The sequence below is a fragment of the Bactrocera dorsalis genome, chromosome 5, assembly GCF_023373825.1.
Source record: "Bactrocera dorsalis isolate Fly_Bdor chromosome 5, ASM2337382v1, whole genome shotgun sequence".
Classification (NCBI taxonomy): Eukaryota; Metazoa; Arthropoda; class Insecta; order Diptera; family Tephritidae; genus Bactrocera; species Bactrocera dorsalis.
This window is the reverse complement of record NC_064307.1, coordinates 4,604,585-4,621,179: the sequence shown is the minus strand read 5'-3', so window position 1 is coordinate 4,621,179 and position 16,595 is coordinate 4,604,585. Positions and strand designations below refer to the sequence as shown.

At 36.1% G+C, this 16,595-nt stretch overlaps 1 protein-coding gene across 3 annotated transcripts in view; it reads right to left on the bottom strand.

The window, feature by feature from the left end:
* The window catches only part of LOC105226517 (uncharacterized), a 102,792-nt gene that overhangs the window by 37,725 nt on the left and 48,472 nt on the right, over nt 1-16,595 (bottom strand). For all 3 annotated transcript variants that reach the window (XM_049459381.1, XM_049459380.1, XM_049459379.1), the window contains exons 9-12: nt 15,166-15,328; nt 8,839-8,988; nt 4,968-5,089; nt 538-630 (exon numbers count right to left, since the gene is read on the bottom strand). In XM_049459381.1, the coding sequence (XP_049315338.1) occupies nt 538-630; nt 4,968-5,089; nt 8,839-8,988; nt 15,166-15,328 (528 nt within the window). The remainder of the gene's footprint in view (nt 1-537; nt 631-4,967; nt 5,090-8,838; nt 8,989-15,165; nt 15,329-16,595) is intronic.

Sequence of the window (16,595 nt, the reverse complement as noted above, 5' to 3'; positions counted from 1 at the left end):
ATTATGTTTAATTATTTGTTATCGTATGTTATTACGGTATAACAATTAATTATTTTGTTTTGTTGATCAAGACAAATCGCTTTGTGGATTTATGGCTCACTTGTGCTTCAACACACACCTGCCATTGAAAATTGATGTTTGTATACCATATAAAGGCTCGTAAACACATAAAGATGGAGCAAACAAAATATTTGTAAAGTTTGTCATTTCTGCGGCTATTTCTCTGTCAAGGATGAGCCAAAATTTTGCTTAGAGACATATTTGGAGTAAAGTGAAGAACAAATAGTCAACAATTTTAAAGTAATTATGAAAAGTTCTATATTTTTCAAAAATTTTTGGTTCATCTCTTCTTCTTAAGATGCATTTTGTATTTCTGGCCTTCGGATGCATTCTCTAACAAAATAAACTTAACAAAATCCTTACATATATCTCAAAAATGACGAATACGACTTTATATCCGAAAAATATAGGTATGTCTTTTAAACATGGAATAATTTCTAATAAACTTTTATTGAATAAAACAGTATTTAGTTTTACCTGGCAAATAATTCGTTGAGCAATCGTACCAACTCCTCCGCGGTGCATTGATCGGAGAGACTGGTGAAACCGCAGATATCCGCAAAGAGGATGCTATTCGGAGAGAGCGAAAGAAAAGATTTAAATAATTATTATGGATGGAAGTATTATCAGATATCATGTAATTTAATCTTTATATATAAAAAGTTCGTGTCACGTTGTTTGTCCGCGATGGACTCCTAAATCACTGAAGCTATTTTAGTAAAATTTAGCACACTGTGTCCAGTTCGAACCAACTCAAAAGATAGGATAATAAAAACCATTCATAAATAAAAAATACAGTTAAAGCTTTATTAAATGGGCGCTCTATTAAGCGGACAGCTCTATTAACTGGGCAGTAAGGCATTGAGAAAGTAGCCTTAAATTCGTTTTTTCTTCAGTGAAATGTATGTATGTATTCAAAATTAAACTTCAAGTACAATCCTTTAGATTCTTATACCGGCAAAAACGTTTTCGCCTTTAATGGTAAATAAAAATTTCACTGTATTGAATATTTTATAATATGAATAATAGTATAAAATCTATGTATACCACAGCAACTCGTAATTTAATATTGGATAAAAGGAAAGCAGTTTTTACCGACGAAAACATAAAAAAAGTCCACGAAATAATTTCGGATACCCGTGAAGTTGTTCGAGAGAACTAAGACTCTAAAGCTATATCGTGATGATATGTATGAGTATGCGAAAATACTGTGCAAAGTGGGTGCCGCGCAAGATCACAATGCGACAAAAACAACAACGAGTTGCTGATTCTGAGAAGTATCTGAAGCTCTTGAATCACAATAAAACGCAAAAGTCGGCTGGAAAGGTTATGACATCATATGCATATAGTGTAATATTCATCGATCATCCTTAAGAAGAAGAAAGCGATGTTTCAACAAGACAACGCACCGAGTCACAAATCAATGAACAAGATGTCAAAATTACATGAATTAGTCTTTGCCATGATTCGGCATCCATCGTATTCTCCATTCATGGCCCCAGTGAGCTCAAGATGATGCTCGCCGAAAAGAAACAAAGAAAAGGTAATCGCAGAATCTTATATTGAGGCTTAAGGCAATGTATTGTAAAATAGTATTGAAAAAATTTTTGACGCTATAATCGTTGTATTGTCTCCGAAAATAACTGTATTGAATAATAAAATCAATTAAAAAATTCTAAGTTAGCTTACGTATTTTTCAGCCCACCTGTTATATAGACCAGGTTACTAAAAGAGTTCAAAGTCATGGGTATATGTATATCAAAACGATTTAAAAATATTCTTACGCTAATCTGAACAAATCCGTTTCAAAATTCTCAATTTTTCGTACATGTTGAGGAAATAATCATTTTCTCCACTGTTTCCTGCTTTGCATACACAGCTACTTGCACACCACTTGTGCTCTGCCACATACCAATTCTTGGAGTAAGTATAATCAATGCTTAATTGCTTGGAAAAATTATCGGTTTAGCTTGGAAATTGAAATACGTTGCAAATCACCTGAAAGCACATGAGTGCGCCCGGAGCCAGCATGACTGTCTCTATATTTTGTGGCGCCAACGATAATTACAAATGACTAAACAAAGCAGTGAACAAGCTAAATATAACCGAAAGTTATCGGCAATATGCAACTGTATGTGTAATATACTCTGTATTTGTGTATCCATGCCAACGCCATGCAGCAGGACAACTGTATGACACAAGCCTTCGGAATGTAAGTATACTTACAGTTTTTGGCGTCAAGCTTTGTTTGTATAACACGTGCAAAGGCAAAGGAATGCAGTTAATTTGCAGTATATTTTGATCATATCGAAGAAATAAAGTCTATTTATTCCATACATTGTCCACTTCAAAGCATTTTTTTACTAATTACAAATTACAATTTTGGCTTCAGATTCTACAAAGCCATAAATTATTCATAATAGTTTAAATGCTGACATTTCTCTCCAAACCCCCCCACTTTCCTACACCTATGTAAGAAGCTTTATTTCAATTAGTTATGCAATTACTGACTGGGCCACTCATAACTGATAAATATATCGAGACAGAAATATTTCGAAACTTAACACTTATTCATCTATACATATATGTACATGTGACTCGCATTTCAGCGAATCAGACTCGCAGAAGTAAATTTATCTCAGGCTCTTCTTTTGCGAGATTTCGCACGAGATTTTCTTTTTTTTTTTTTGTTTGCTCACACCCACATATCCACAAATATTCATGAATGCTCATTCTCTCTGCGAAACGGCATCGTCGAAATTACCTGCCTACGAACATAATATTTGTGTGCTCCCCTCGCGCATATTCCGTTTTCCGCCAAAGTGGCAATTCAGAAAACAGGAAAAGAGCAATTCACATAGTAATCACCTTGACGCGTTTTATTTTGCGCTTTTTTACGCACCCTCCCCACTTGGCGCTGGTAAATATGCTAAATGTATGTGTCGTCGTGGGTCATAACAGCTTAACTCATAACACTTTTGTTGTTGGGGTCGGGGAGCGTTGTGTGGCAATAGGAAATTGTAAGAAAATTGTTGTTCACTTCATAAAATCGCTGAGAGCGTGTAACGGTACAGACGCCTTATGGGGCTGTGCATGCAATGGCACAAGAGATTTGCTACTTCTGCAGAATGTAGCCTGAGATTATTAGTAATTATACTCGGATAGAAAAATGCCATTGTTGATGAATGAACGGCATTTCAACTTGTTGGCTAATAGAGAAAATAGAGATAAAAATGTGTTTGTATATTCGAATAGTTCTTAAAATAGAAATTGCGATTTTTACTCTATCTCGCCAGTCTAGCAATACCGGGGTCAAGTAAATATTTAGGAACGATTTCTAAACGCAACAGCTTCGTTTTTGAATATTTCGGTTTTTTTTAGACTAACTACGATCCACTCTACTCTAGGGCAACCATAGGACTATTATGAACTTGGAGAAAATATTATTCGAGACAATCAAATTTTGTAAGCCGAAAAAAGACCTTTGGTGGGATCCCGCATAACTCTCTTACAAAGTTTTTCTGCCATCGTGTCAAGTTTGCTTTCCTCTTTCTTTTAAGAAAATATAGTCAATCACCTTCTCGTCCATAAAATTTACTATGTAAGCGAAAAACAATGCAGATTCTTGAGAAGTTTTTAGTCCTGTAGCTGGATCATATAAAAGAAGATACTTTAACCAAATATTTACATTATACGGGATTTATTACTTACAAAAATATTAAGACTTCTTATTTTAAATTTCGAAGCCGAAAAACCATGTTAAAGCAGTCAAAAATCAAGGCTATGTTGGCTGTAAAAAGAGGCCGAAATTATAGGCCTTCATCTCCTGGTTTTTGCAACACGACAAAGCACCGTCGCATACTGCACTGAGTTTTTCGCCAAATTTTCAATCAATATCATGCCACAACCATCGTATTCGTCGGATTTAACTCCGTGTGATTTCTGGCTTTTCAGCATAAACAGGAAAACCGTTCTGAGTCAACTGAAGACATTAAACGAAAATCGCTACCTGCATTGTAGGCTATTCCATAAATTAACTTTAACAACTAATCTATCGTAAGGCCCAAGAAACGTCCTGTTTCGACAGAGTCAGACCAAAGGGAGAGGTGTATCAGATGAGTGGGGTTGGTGGGGCATGCAGAGGGCTGGCCAGTATCATGCGGAAACTCATTGGCCGCAGGGCATATATTGGATAATTCGGGGTCTATTTTGGATAAGTATCCGGAACGAAGCAGCGCAAGAACCACTCTCGTTTCTCGCGACAACTCGTGCTCTTCCTCTGCAATGGGCGGTGGTTTGATTCTAAGTGCGTCGTTTACGGTAAGAGAGTTTGTGCAGGTGCTGATGACTCATGTCGGAAGTTTGTTGCTTCCGAAGTCTAGTCGGCATATTGTTTAATGTGGTCGAGGAATGACCTCTTGATGTTCCTGAGAGACTCAACACTAACAAACCAATAAAATTTTAATAATTTATTTAACTTATTCCCTTTTAATAAATTAAACAGTTGCTTCGTCTTCCAGAAATTACCTTCAAATAAATATCAGAATACGAATGGTATTTTCATCACAATGTGGAGATGAATGAAAAAGTGGTTATTCTGAGGATGGGTCTTCATTATTTCTGGAGATTTTAAAGGTTAATTCTCTACCAGTTGTGACTAATTAGAACTATACAGCCACCATTACCATGGATTGCCATTAATCAAGTATAATAGGCTCAGAACAGCAAAACTGTTTGTTCAGACAAGCTTTTACGCTAATGTTTACAATAAAAACCGGCATTTCGTACTTCTTAAAACATACGTGATTTGGTCCGTGAGCATGATTTATGCATGGCTGTATATTTATACAGTTACTAGCTAAAATATCAGTCCAACTCAATTTTCTGCTGCCTTAGCCTTGACTCACCTGACATTCTCGTGTCGTTGTATATAGATTTTGTGAAACTGCGTGTCACGTGGCTGCCCTGCAATGTCGTCCTTCATTTCCATGGCAACGTGACGCGGCAACACCGACAGCAGCAGACGTTCCTGCGGCAATGCAAAAACATTACAAACAACAACATGAAATTAAACACTTTGAAAAATACGAAGAAAAAATCAATTTAAATTGGCTTAAATATTAAATAAATTAAAGCAGAAATGTTTGAATAATTGATCCCAAAATAAATTGAATTGCGGTTGAAGGGGAGAAATCAAATTAAAGAAAAAAAATGTGGAAACAAATGTAACAGAAAATTTTTATTAAATATTGGGGAGCAAGAAAAAATTTATTTCACTTTGTTAAAATTAAACAGATGCTTACATATGTACATAATACATAAACAACAATTTAGCGATGGAAAAAACTCCACAGCAGAACAATGGTGAAACTCTTTTTGTTATAACTTACATATTTTTCTTTTTGTTGGAGCGACTTTTCAAAGTTTTATTTGCTTTCTGAACTTTTTTACTTATGTACTTATGTGCTTTCGCGGCAACTTGGCGACTTTTGCGCTTTTTGGTAGACTTGGCTTCAGACAGCGCCGCTCAGCTTATGCGATCTCTTACCAACACAACCACACACCCACACATGCACACATACAAACCTTAATATGTTGTACATATAGCACATGCCATGCAAGTTACTTTCACTCTTCTTTTGCCTTGCTTTTTCATTTTTTAATGGAAACAGAATTGCAACACCATCTCCAACATCGTCCAACCAGCCGCTACTGCATATTGGTTTCGGTGAAGTGTGACTACTGGCTCCGTTATAATATTATACAAAATGTAACTTTCTTGCAGTTTTTCGCTTAGGGCTTTCGGACTACATGCTAAACAAGATACACTTGCGGCATTTTGATTATTTGCGGCGCTTTTAAATTGGTAAAGTCAAAGCGAAGCTAAGGTCAAGGAAGAATCGTGCACCATTGTGCACTGTACACTTTAGCATTGAGCACTGACTCAAAGTAACTAAGCGCCATCAGCTTATTTGGGGAATTGACTAACCTTTGGCTTTGACATTCGGAAAAAAACAAAAAACATAACTTTTATCTAATAAAGCGCATTAAAGCTGCGAGGAAAATTTGGCAATCAAAAATACTAGAAACGAGTACAAAGGACCAGTATATACATTCCGACAAAAACCGGAAATTGTAAATAAAACGCAAAGATTTAATTATTGATCAATATTTATATGTCTGCCTTCAAAGTAATCTCCACCAAATATAATATAATACTTATGCCAACGATTTTGCCAGCCTTCGAAACACTTTTCATAAGCAATTTTTAGGATGGCCTTCCGCTCTTCAACGAATTTTGTTTTATCTCTTCGATCGACCGAAGGCGGGTTTCATTCTGATGATTGTTGACTTGTTTGCAGTCAAACTCATAAACCCCTGTCTCATCGGCAGTTTTAATGCTCTCCATGAATGTGAGATCGGAATTCGCATGAACAAGCATGCCCAAAGAGACATCATTACGGAACTCTTTTTGAAAAAAAGTTAACCTTTATTGGGACGCCTTTCGTACCCAAAATATCCACCAAAATTATTCGAACGGACTCCCCAGAGATGTCGAACATTCTCTCCACTCTCTAACACTTGTCTGATTATTTTCGAGCACATTTTCCTTCATTTTTTCAATATTTTCATCAGTTGACGAGTTCGAAGGTCGTCCAGTACGACGCATGTCTTCAATGAACTCTCCACCGTCTTTGACGGCTTCGTACCACTCGTAAGCATGTTTTTTGATAAAACTGAATTACCGTAAGCCTTTTCAACATTCGCTGAACTATGTCAATGTCTTCGTTTATCTCGCACAACTCATCGTTCCATCGACTACGGACCATAAATCTTCCGCAGGACCGAGTTCGAAGAAATTGGCCGACCATTGTCAGATGGCGCCAAAGTCTGGTTATTGACAAAAGTCTCCAATTTTGTTTATATTTGATTTATTTATTGGAATGGAAAAGGGAAAATACTTCCAAACGAGTTTTCCTCTGGGGGAATTCAAAATTTATTCTTAAATGCCCAAAGGTAAAGCTTAATGGCCCTCCTATGTAACTTTTCTTAGCTATTATAGTGCAAATTAACTAATACACGAGTGCTTTCCTGCTGCTTTAGGAATAAGTGGTTATGAGTAAGAAACTAGAGGCTGAAATTCGCATTTCAATAGCTACTGGCTTTTGTGTAACTTAATTAATTCCATAATGTTAATGTAGTCTTTCCAGCATACACATAGACATACAAATTTATCAATCTATATAATGTGACTATTCAAATTAGCTTTCGAAGCAAACATGAATAGCTCACTAAGCTCGTCAGGCTCGTCAGCTTACGAAAACTTCTCAACTTCACTTCCTCTGAATGCTTATCCTCCATATATCCTCTTTCCGCAAGCCTTGTATATCCCCAGCACATACTCACCGATAATTTGGTTTGCCATGAATATGCAATGTGACATGAAAGCCAAAATGCTGGTGAATAGCGACAAATATGTGTTAAGCTGCCGGTGAATGATGTGTAGTGGAAAACCGCAGATTTGTGCACTACGAGGTGTCAACTGTGGGAGTACCGCCCTGCACGCACTGCAGCAGAATGCACAAAAGAAGAATACAAAGCTAAGCTTTTGAGCAAAAACAAAAGCAAACTCACATAAGCGCGTGTGTGTGTTTCTGTGAAAAATGCCCACGCTCTCACGCCCACACGCACGTGCAAGCACCAACACGCTAACGAGGTGCACTCGTACCTGTGCGCCCAGGGAGCAATGCACTAAAACAATATGTGGCTGGTGAGTTTACCAACCGGCACCGCTGAAAGCAAACAATGCCGAGCGAAAGTGCAAAAAATTGCAGGCGACGTGAATGTGACGCCGGAACTCAGAGCAAATGTGGAAAATTTTTCCTAATGAAGCCCTTGCAGGGAAATGTGGGTTTGAATTACTGGCTGTTGGCGGGTGATTGTTAAGGCTTAGATGGATCGGAAAGAAAAAAATAATTAGTTAGGTCAACACGCAAGTTTCTTTGTTCATCCAGCTTAGGGTTGAAGGCGTTTTCATTGAAAATAAAAGACAAACAAATTTACGCTTAAATATATTGGGTTATACCCAGTATTGGCCTTCATTGAATTGAAATTTTAACCCGAGCTTCTTAAATATATTTTTCAGGTAATGATCGAAGAAATACAAATTTTTTATATTAATTTCTACTTTTAAGACACTCTTTAGTGCACATTTTTTGCAGAAAAAAAAATTTTTTTGAATAGACACCTTTTTCAAAAATCAAATTTCGGACTACTTTTTCATCCATTACCCGTATTTATTCATATCCATCACTTTGAATTTTGAATTGATATAAGTTAGAGCCAATAACCCTTCTTCACCGTCAGACATGTCTTTTCTGAGACTTTCGCAAGCATCGACTACGGGATCAAATGAATCGAAAATTTTATAAAATGCATAACCGACTATAAAAGTACATTAAAATATTAATTTTTATTTTTAGTTATGTGCGAGTACCCATTAAATCAAGTACATATAACTTATTTCTATCTTTTTGCACTAGATTCAAAACTTGTTTTGTAAAGTATCAGAGATAAGGTCTCCGAAATTTCTACAAACACTTTAAGAAGTTCCCCCAGCACCATCACCCGACACTTGACAAGTGGCAAACAAATACGGGAATAGTATAAAGTCAAAGTGACATCAACACACATACATGTACATGCATGCCGCTACACCCACTCATACTTTTTAAGTTATGAGCCGTTTTTGAGCGAATACGAATTGCGACTACTCACCTGTTGCTGATTCTCGCGCTGTGTACGCAGCCGCGCCTCAATGCACTGCCGCGTCTCGATGAACGCCTTCCGTTGCGCCTTCTCCTTCGGCCAGTGTGTATAAATGCCCGTCAGATTGGAGAGGAATAATGCCAAGAGGCTGCAGAACAACTGTTGCACGTTGAGTTGTGACCAAGAAGTGGAAAAGAGAAAATTGTTATAAAGTAAATGAATAAATGGGTGAAAGCATGTGGAAATGTGTGGCAACAAGGAACAATTTATCACATTCTATTCGGCGCATATATGCAGCTATTATTGCAACTAGGCACACACAGCTCGAGTGGGGAGAAACGTTTAAGAATAGCTCGCAGAGTGCCACTGTGCACACATTTTGTATTGTAGGTGTGTGTGTGTGTGAGCGGACACATGTTTGTGGTGAAGAGAGGCAAACACAATTGCCTTGTGAACGCAAGCCATGCATGTGGCACGCCACAAGAAATTGCAATCGTAAGTGAAAGCGTTGGTTTATTTGTGGCGGAGTATTTGTCGCTTTTACACGTGAGTTCAGTATCTATGTCCATATGTGTGTGTATGCTCGTTTTTTGTGTCCACAACCAGAGACCTATTAAGTTAGTCTTATGCATGAACTACAAGTGTTTGCAGCATTCTTCAGAAGTACATGGCGCATCCTTTGGTGCAGTCGTATGTAATATACAATATGTATGTACTCGTTTATACATATTGCTGCTTCACGTAGTGCTCGTTTAACAGATTTTACCGTGCTTATTGTAATTTCCTGTCAGTTTCCATTGTTGTACATCTGTTCTTGCCGCCAGCAAATTGAATGGCTCCCTGCACTTATTCTTTTCTTGTGTAGCTTACTTGTTTGAGTACTGGAAGATTCACTGAGTGCTTTCGTTTTATGTACGTATGTGTGTGAACTACTCTACACATTGAAAGTTCTAGGATTTTACGAAAACGAATCTTATTTTTAGTATTTTCATAGTCATTTCGGATGTCTCGAAGGGTGTGTACACTTATGGGTCAATAACTGGATTCAGAAGATTTTCTATCTTTCATACAAATATTGCTTTTTCTCCACAATTTGTTCAATTAGCGCACTGCTTTAAGTTTCTTGAACATGTTTAGGTCCTCTGAACCGGCAAACAATTAGTAAAACCACAACATATTTGAACCAAAAGTCTAAATACTGAAAGCAAACAATCAGACGGAAAGGCTAAAAGTTGGGCGTAAAATCAAATAAGAATATTCTTTCTCGCTCCGCAGAGTAATTTTCCGAACGCTTTTAAGTGGAATTACTCCCTTACATAATGTATATGTATATATTGCATACAATCATATAACAGTTACGATTATGTATAAAATATCAACGGTCGGTCGATCGAAGAAGTTGCACGGTGCCATATCATCAAATAATCGTCCTTCGATTGTTGGATTCTGAATGTTAGGTCGTGAGTCAATTTGTGCGGAAGAAACCGTGTACACACCTTTCGTAAGCCAAAATGTTCAGTCAAAATGCGATAAGTCGATGTTCAATTCCATTTTCATGAATTTCAATGATGATTTCGGCTGATGTTTGTAGAATTCAGGTACAGTTTCGATGGAGTTTCCGGTAATCACGGATTTTGATTGGCCCATATGTTGATCGTCATTTATATCCCCTCTGCTAAGATATAAGCAATCATTAAATGCGGCGTCGATGCAGCGCGATTTCCAAGCATTGAAGGCGTCATGGAAGGCATTCTGCGGAATAACCTTGAGAGCCGAGGTGCATACTGCTAGGATCCTCTAGATCGTGTCAAAATGCTTGACTTTCATCGACCTTTTCAGGCAAGGAAACAAAAAACAGTGGGTGGCTGCGGAAGCGTTGGGATGTCGGCCTTGGTTTGGTAGTTGTTCACAAGAAACACAGTGTGAACCGCGGCGACATTCTGGTGCAACTTCCAATCGGCTGCCATGGCTTGTCGGACCCGATTCATCCTTTCTTTGAGTCTCTCGAGGACATCCACGTAAAACTTGGCATTGACGGTTTGTACAGGAGGAATAAATTCATGTTGAACGATGCCTTTGATGTCAAAAAAGACAATTAACATCATTTTCACTTTGGTTTTGCTCATTCTTCCGGTCTTCACCGGAACTTGCCAAAGCAACATAAGCCTGCTTAATCATATCAAACGTCTCTGTCGCAGATTTACCGAGTTTCAAACAGAATTTAATCGCATACCGCTGCTCTAACGAACGCTGCATTTTCGGCTAGCACTACTCACAGAAATACGTCGCGCGAAAATGTTTGCCCTGACTCTCCAGGTGCTTTGAGACAACTGATCTACAGGCGGAAGAAGATCAGTTCTATTACTTTACAGACAAACCCTGTTTAACTGATGAAAAATATCATATAATTTTAAATATATTGTAGTTATCTGTAATTCGCCAGACTATGAAAAGCTGTGAATCGAACAAACAACTAGAAAAAATGCTTAAAATCAACTTGAACGGTAGTTGGATTCCATAATAACATGGAGAACGGTTTGAAATTTAAACAAAAAAAACGAAAACTCGTTTCTCTAGTAAAGCTCTACAGAAGGTATACTTGCTTTTTTTTCATAAAGAAGAAATTTAAAAATCCATCAAATCCATTATTTAATTTATTAATAATAAATATTCTATTGGATAATTTACAACAAAAGTTGTCAAATAAATGTCTGTTAAAATTAATTAAAATCGTTTTCGAAATAAAAAAAATTATTCTCACAAAATTGTTTCTATATTCGCATTTCCACATAATCGCCATAGAATCATTCGAAATGCAATTGATGCACTAATTTGATTAAGGTTTTTAATCATAATTGTTTTACAGGTTTAACCTTTAACTGTGTATATTGTTTTTATATTCGTCGTACGAGCGCACGTAATATTTTTAAACATTTAATGTTCTTTCATCCAAAGTTGCATGCCCTGAAAATGGAAAATATTTTTGTATTGTTGCGGCCAACACAACATTGCTCGTGTGCTAATTCCTACAACTTATGCAGGCATTATAACAGCATTTCGCAAACAACCGTTAATACCTGTGTATATAAATACCTACCATGCAAAACCTGCAAATGCGTTTAATATAGAATTTTCAATTACATTCACAGCTGATTGATTTAAGTCAATGAAGTTGGCAGGAATCAGAGCATATACTAGTATATCAATATATGCATCTATATCTATACATATATATGTATATAATTGTATATATATAAACGTATAATGTACGAATATGTAATTGTACGTACACATTTGTGCAGAACATTTTAAATCAATGGAAAAATAACACGGTTTTTTATGTAAGTGAATTTTTTGCTATTGACTGACTGCGGTTGTATGCCTTTATTACATTATTAAAATGCAAACTGAATATTTGAGTTTGCTGTTAAATATTTTTAAACAGACAAGCTCATTTGCACACGTACAATACAAATACTAGAGCGTGCAAAAATTAAATAGGGTGAATTTTTATGGTAATTTTCTCTTAGTGTATCACATCATACTTGTAAATTAAAATTAATCCGGCCTTATTTGGATTCAACGATTATGTAAAAAATACAAGTAACCTTTTTATGTTCTTTTTTGACTTAGTTTGTTTAAAGCAATATTAAGATTTCTTGCTTACATTTAGGATGAAGCTTCACATGAAATTGCTATTTCGTTATTAGTAAAAAAAATATTTTTAATTTTTTTTTTTACATTTTTCGTAAACATTGGCATACCAAGCATAAGTTGCTTGCTAAAGCCCCAAAGTCAACATCAAAATTTATCCAACCAATTTAATTGTTCTATAAATCTTAAGCTTACTAGCACCACCCTAATGTAAGTACATATTTTCAAAAGCATTTTCTGTGTAATTAAAATGAACAAATAACATTTGTAAAGAACTCGCACCTGTATATACTTAACAAGTTATTTAATTAAATCATATTAAAATTGTTATTTTCATTCACGAAAATTTTTACTGAAAATAGTATTAATTTTAAATAAGAAATAACATACAATACAGAAATTATATTATATATTAAAACGATTCATATACAAGGTGCGTTCCAAAGTAAACAGGACTTAAAAAAAAAAACAGAAAAAATGATTTTTTCGGCAAAATCAATTTATTTTATTCAAAATAGTCTCCTTCTGCTTCAATACAGCTTTTTGCTCGGTCCAAAATCATGTCGAACAAGTGTTTTCGCTCCTTGGCCGATATGGCCGCCATCATGCCGGTGGCACCCTTTTGAATGGGCAAATGCATTTTTCCTAAGTGGAAGAAGTCACACGGTGCCATATCAGGAGAATACGGAGAGTGGTTAATGGTTAAAATGTGATTTTTGGTCAAATAATCGCTCATTAGCGCCGATCGATGCGAGCAATTTTTCGTCGCCAGTCACTTTGTGCGGAACAAACGGTGCACACACCTTTCGTAAGCCCAAATGTTTGGTCAAAATTTCCGGTGATCACGGATTCCGATTGGCCCACATGTTGATCGTCATTTATGTCCTCACGACCACTTTGAAAACGTTGATACCACTAGTGCACTCTGCTACGGGATAGGCAATCATCGCCAAAAACTTATTTCATCAATTGAAACATTTCGGTAAAAGTTTTACCAATTTCAAAAAAAATTTAATGTTGGCTCTTTGTTCGAAATATCATCAAACTCTCACTGGACAATCGATAAAGATAGAAGATTCTAACGCACCAGTCGACATATAGATGGTGCCACCAGGGAGCGCTAGATTCAAAATGTCCTGCTTACTTTTGAACGACCCTTGTATTAAATCCGTTTTCACTAAATGTAAAATAGAGGAGCCTGGAAGTATACACTGAATTTTATCATAGAACCAATTATGTCGAATTATAATCTCCAATGTTCACCAAAACGTTTCTTTGAAACAAAATTACGAATAATAATACGATCTTTATGGATATTTAAATAATTCAAGGTATAATTTGAGGAAGCAGCTAATGACATCTGATCAAATTTGATTCGGATTGGACCATTTAAGCAACAGTGAAGGTCACGTAGTATTCGAAGATTTGAAACAGCGCTTATAAATAGCCGTATTGACATTACAGAGATAGCAAAGGATCTCAATGTCTCTTATGAACCGACCCAACTCATTTTGGTTATCGTTTTGAGTATAAAACTTGTCCATGCCAGACTCATACCAAAAGACCTGAATTTTTTGCAAAAAACAACGTCGAGTTGCAAATAGTTGCTTGACAACGTAACCCTACTTTCATGAAATACTGAATTACTGTTGACTAGATGTTGGTTTATGATTATGACGTCAAAACTGTCCAACAATATAGTGATAATTCGAAACCAAAAATATCAAAATTCTCTGAAGACACTGACACGGAAAGTTATTCCAAACGAGGCTTATAGCAAGTGTAAGGAAAATTTAAATAAGCGTTAGGGTGCTTGTGTTAGCTCAGAGGCCTATTTTGAGGGCGATAATAAAGATTTTTGGCAAGAGACCTGAAAATGTAGTTTTTTCGTCAGTTTAGATCAAATTTGTGGAAATGGCTTGCTGCAATATATAACTTGCTACGATCGGATGACACCTTCTATCATAACTCAAAGAAGCTAGCAAAGTGCTCCCATTCAACATACAAGCATTTTATTTAATATGAAGATGGTCTAAAAATATTTAAAAAGAAAAATTTACCCTGTTTAAATTATTCAAGGATTTGCATTCTAAGCGCCAGTCATCCCCACCAACCAAACGTAAAGTATATGGTAATAAGCTCTTGTAATCATATATAAGAACACACTCCACTATAAACACGCTGCACTGCAGTGAATATCATCAACTTAATCTGTCGTCTTCCAACATATTTTTCTAGCGACAAAAATTCCACGCGCAAACATAACGACTCATCCTGCAGCGATCGCATTGCGACATTTCTCAACAGCGACAGAGACAAACAACCCAGAAGTCATGCGATGTGCAACAACCGCACAAAACAACTAAGCCACTGCAAAGCCATTGAAATAAGAAGAAGAAGAAGCAGATGTGTGCCTGTTGCTTTCTCGGAGCGAGGGAACTTCATTAAATAGAAAAATTTTCACTCATTGCTCATATACCCACTTCTAGAGTGAGGTAACTGGCTGTGTGTGCGTTGTCGCATTCTTGCGAAATAATAAACTACATCAACAAATTGACTGCACTCTCTTCAATACTGCAATATTACTTTATTATTATGATAAGTGTGTATATGTATATATATATATATATTTTAGCGTAAAGTAATATTAGTATGCATGTGCATGTGTGCGTTGCAACTCACCTCCTGCCAATGAATCGTCGCTTCTGTGTAGCGCAGACTGGTGTAGATGTGCATGCACGACAACACGATGCCGCCGATGAGGGCCTCACGCAGACGCAGCGGCAACATTGTGTACGTCATGTAGATGAAGACAACACAACAGGAACTGCCATTGTACGACTTGCTGCAAAACAGAGGGGAAAACATAAGCAAACGCATACAGACACACACAAATATAAAGAAATAAGTGAGATAAATAGAGACTCCTGGGGTATTGCGCAAGAAATAATAATTTAATGAAGTATGCTTGTATATTTATTGGTGTGTGTGTGGTTTTTATGCATTACAGAGTGAGCGTATGCAAGTCATACATACTCCAATACATGTAATTCATATATATGATCAACAAGCAGCGCATGTTGCGTATACTCCACGGGTGTCAGTACTTTTGTTATGCGCTTTGGAAAAACAATGCGCTTTAGAGCGAGTTTTTAACAACAAAAAATTGTAAACCAAATTGTTTTCGTGCGAGGGATTTCATTTGCGCGTGTTTTTGCTTTCGAACAAGAAATCACAGCTATTAATTAGACAAAGCATAAATGTATTATGAAATGCTTAAAATGTAAGTGCAAATAAAATGCGCTAATTAATGTCAACAACATGGCTGTGCATGAATTTCATATTACAAGCAAAAAATAAAACATTAAGTTCGGCTGCAATGTGACTTTAATACCCCTCATATGGACATTTCTTATAGCATAAAAATGTATGAACAGATCCGGTCATTTTGTATATCAGCTATACGCTATAGTGCTCCGATCTTAACAATTTCTTTGGAAGGTTGTATCGTGATATTGAGCAATAAGCCGAGCCAAATTTAAGGAAGATAACTCGTTAATTAAGAAAGTTTTCCACTGCCAAATTTTTTTTGAGAAGAAAAGGACGTATCCAAACTTTCAGATCAATATCTCAATGACTAATGGAATAGTTCGTACATACATACAGACAGAAAGACATGCCTAAATCGACGCAGCTTATCACTCTGATTATTTATATATACATACACCTGATAAGGACTATAAAGTTTTGTTTTGGGTGTTACAAACTTCATCCGAACTTAATATGCCCTGTTCAGGGTATAATCAGAATAAAGCAAATAAAAATTTATAACATTTAATAATCTCCTTGCAAATGAAAATGAAAAAGTTGACTATGCATACATATATGACGCAATTAAAATATTTTAAATTGCTTATGAAATAAATTAATTATATTCAAATTTATATACATCTATTTTTCATATCAGCAACACAATACTTTTTTTTAACCAAAAAAATTAAGTAATTCGGCATACTTATGAAGTATTTAATAAAGTTTTAGCATTTGTAATGGAATTAATTATTTTTTTTTTGTTTCGTACTTAAATGATTTAATTTAAGTAAAATTCAAAA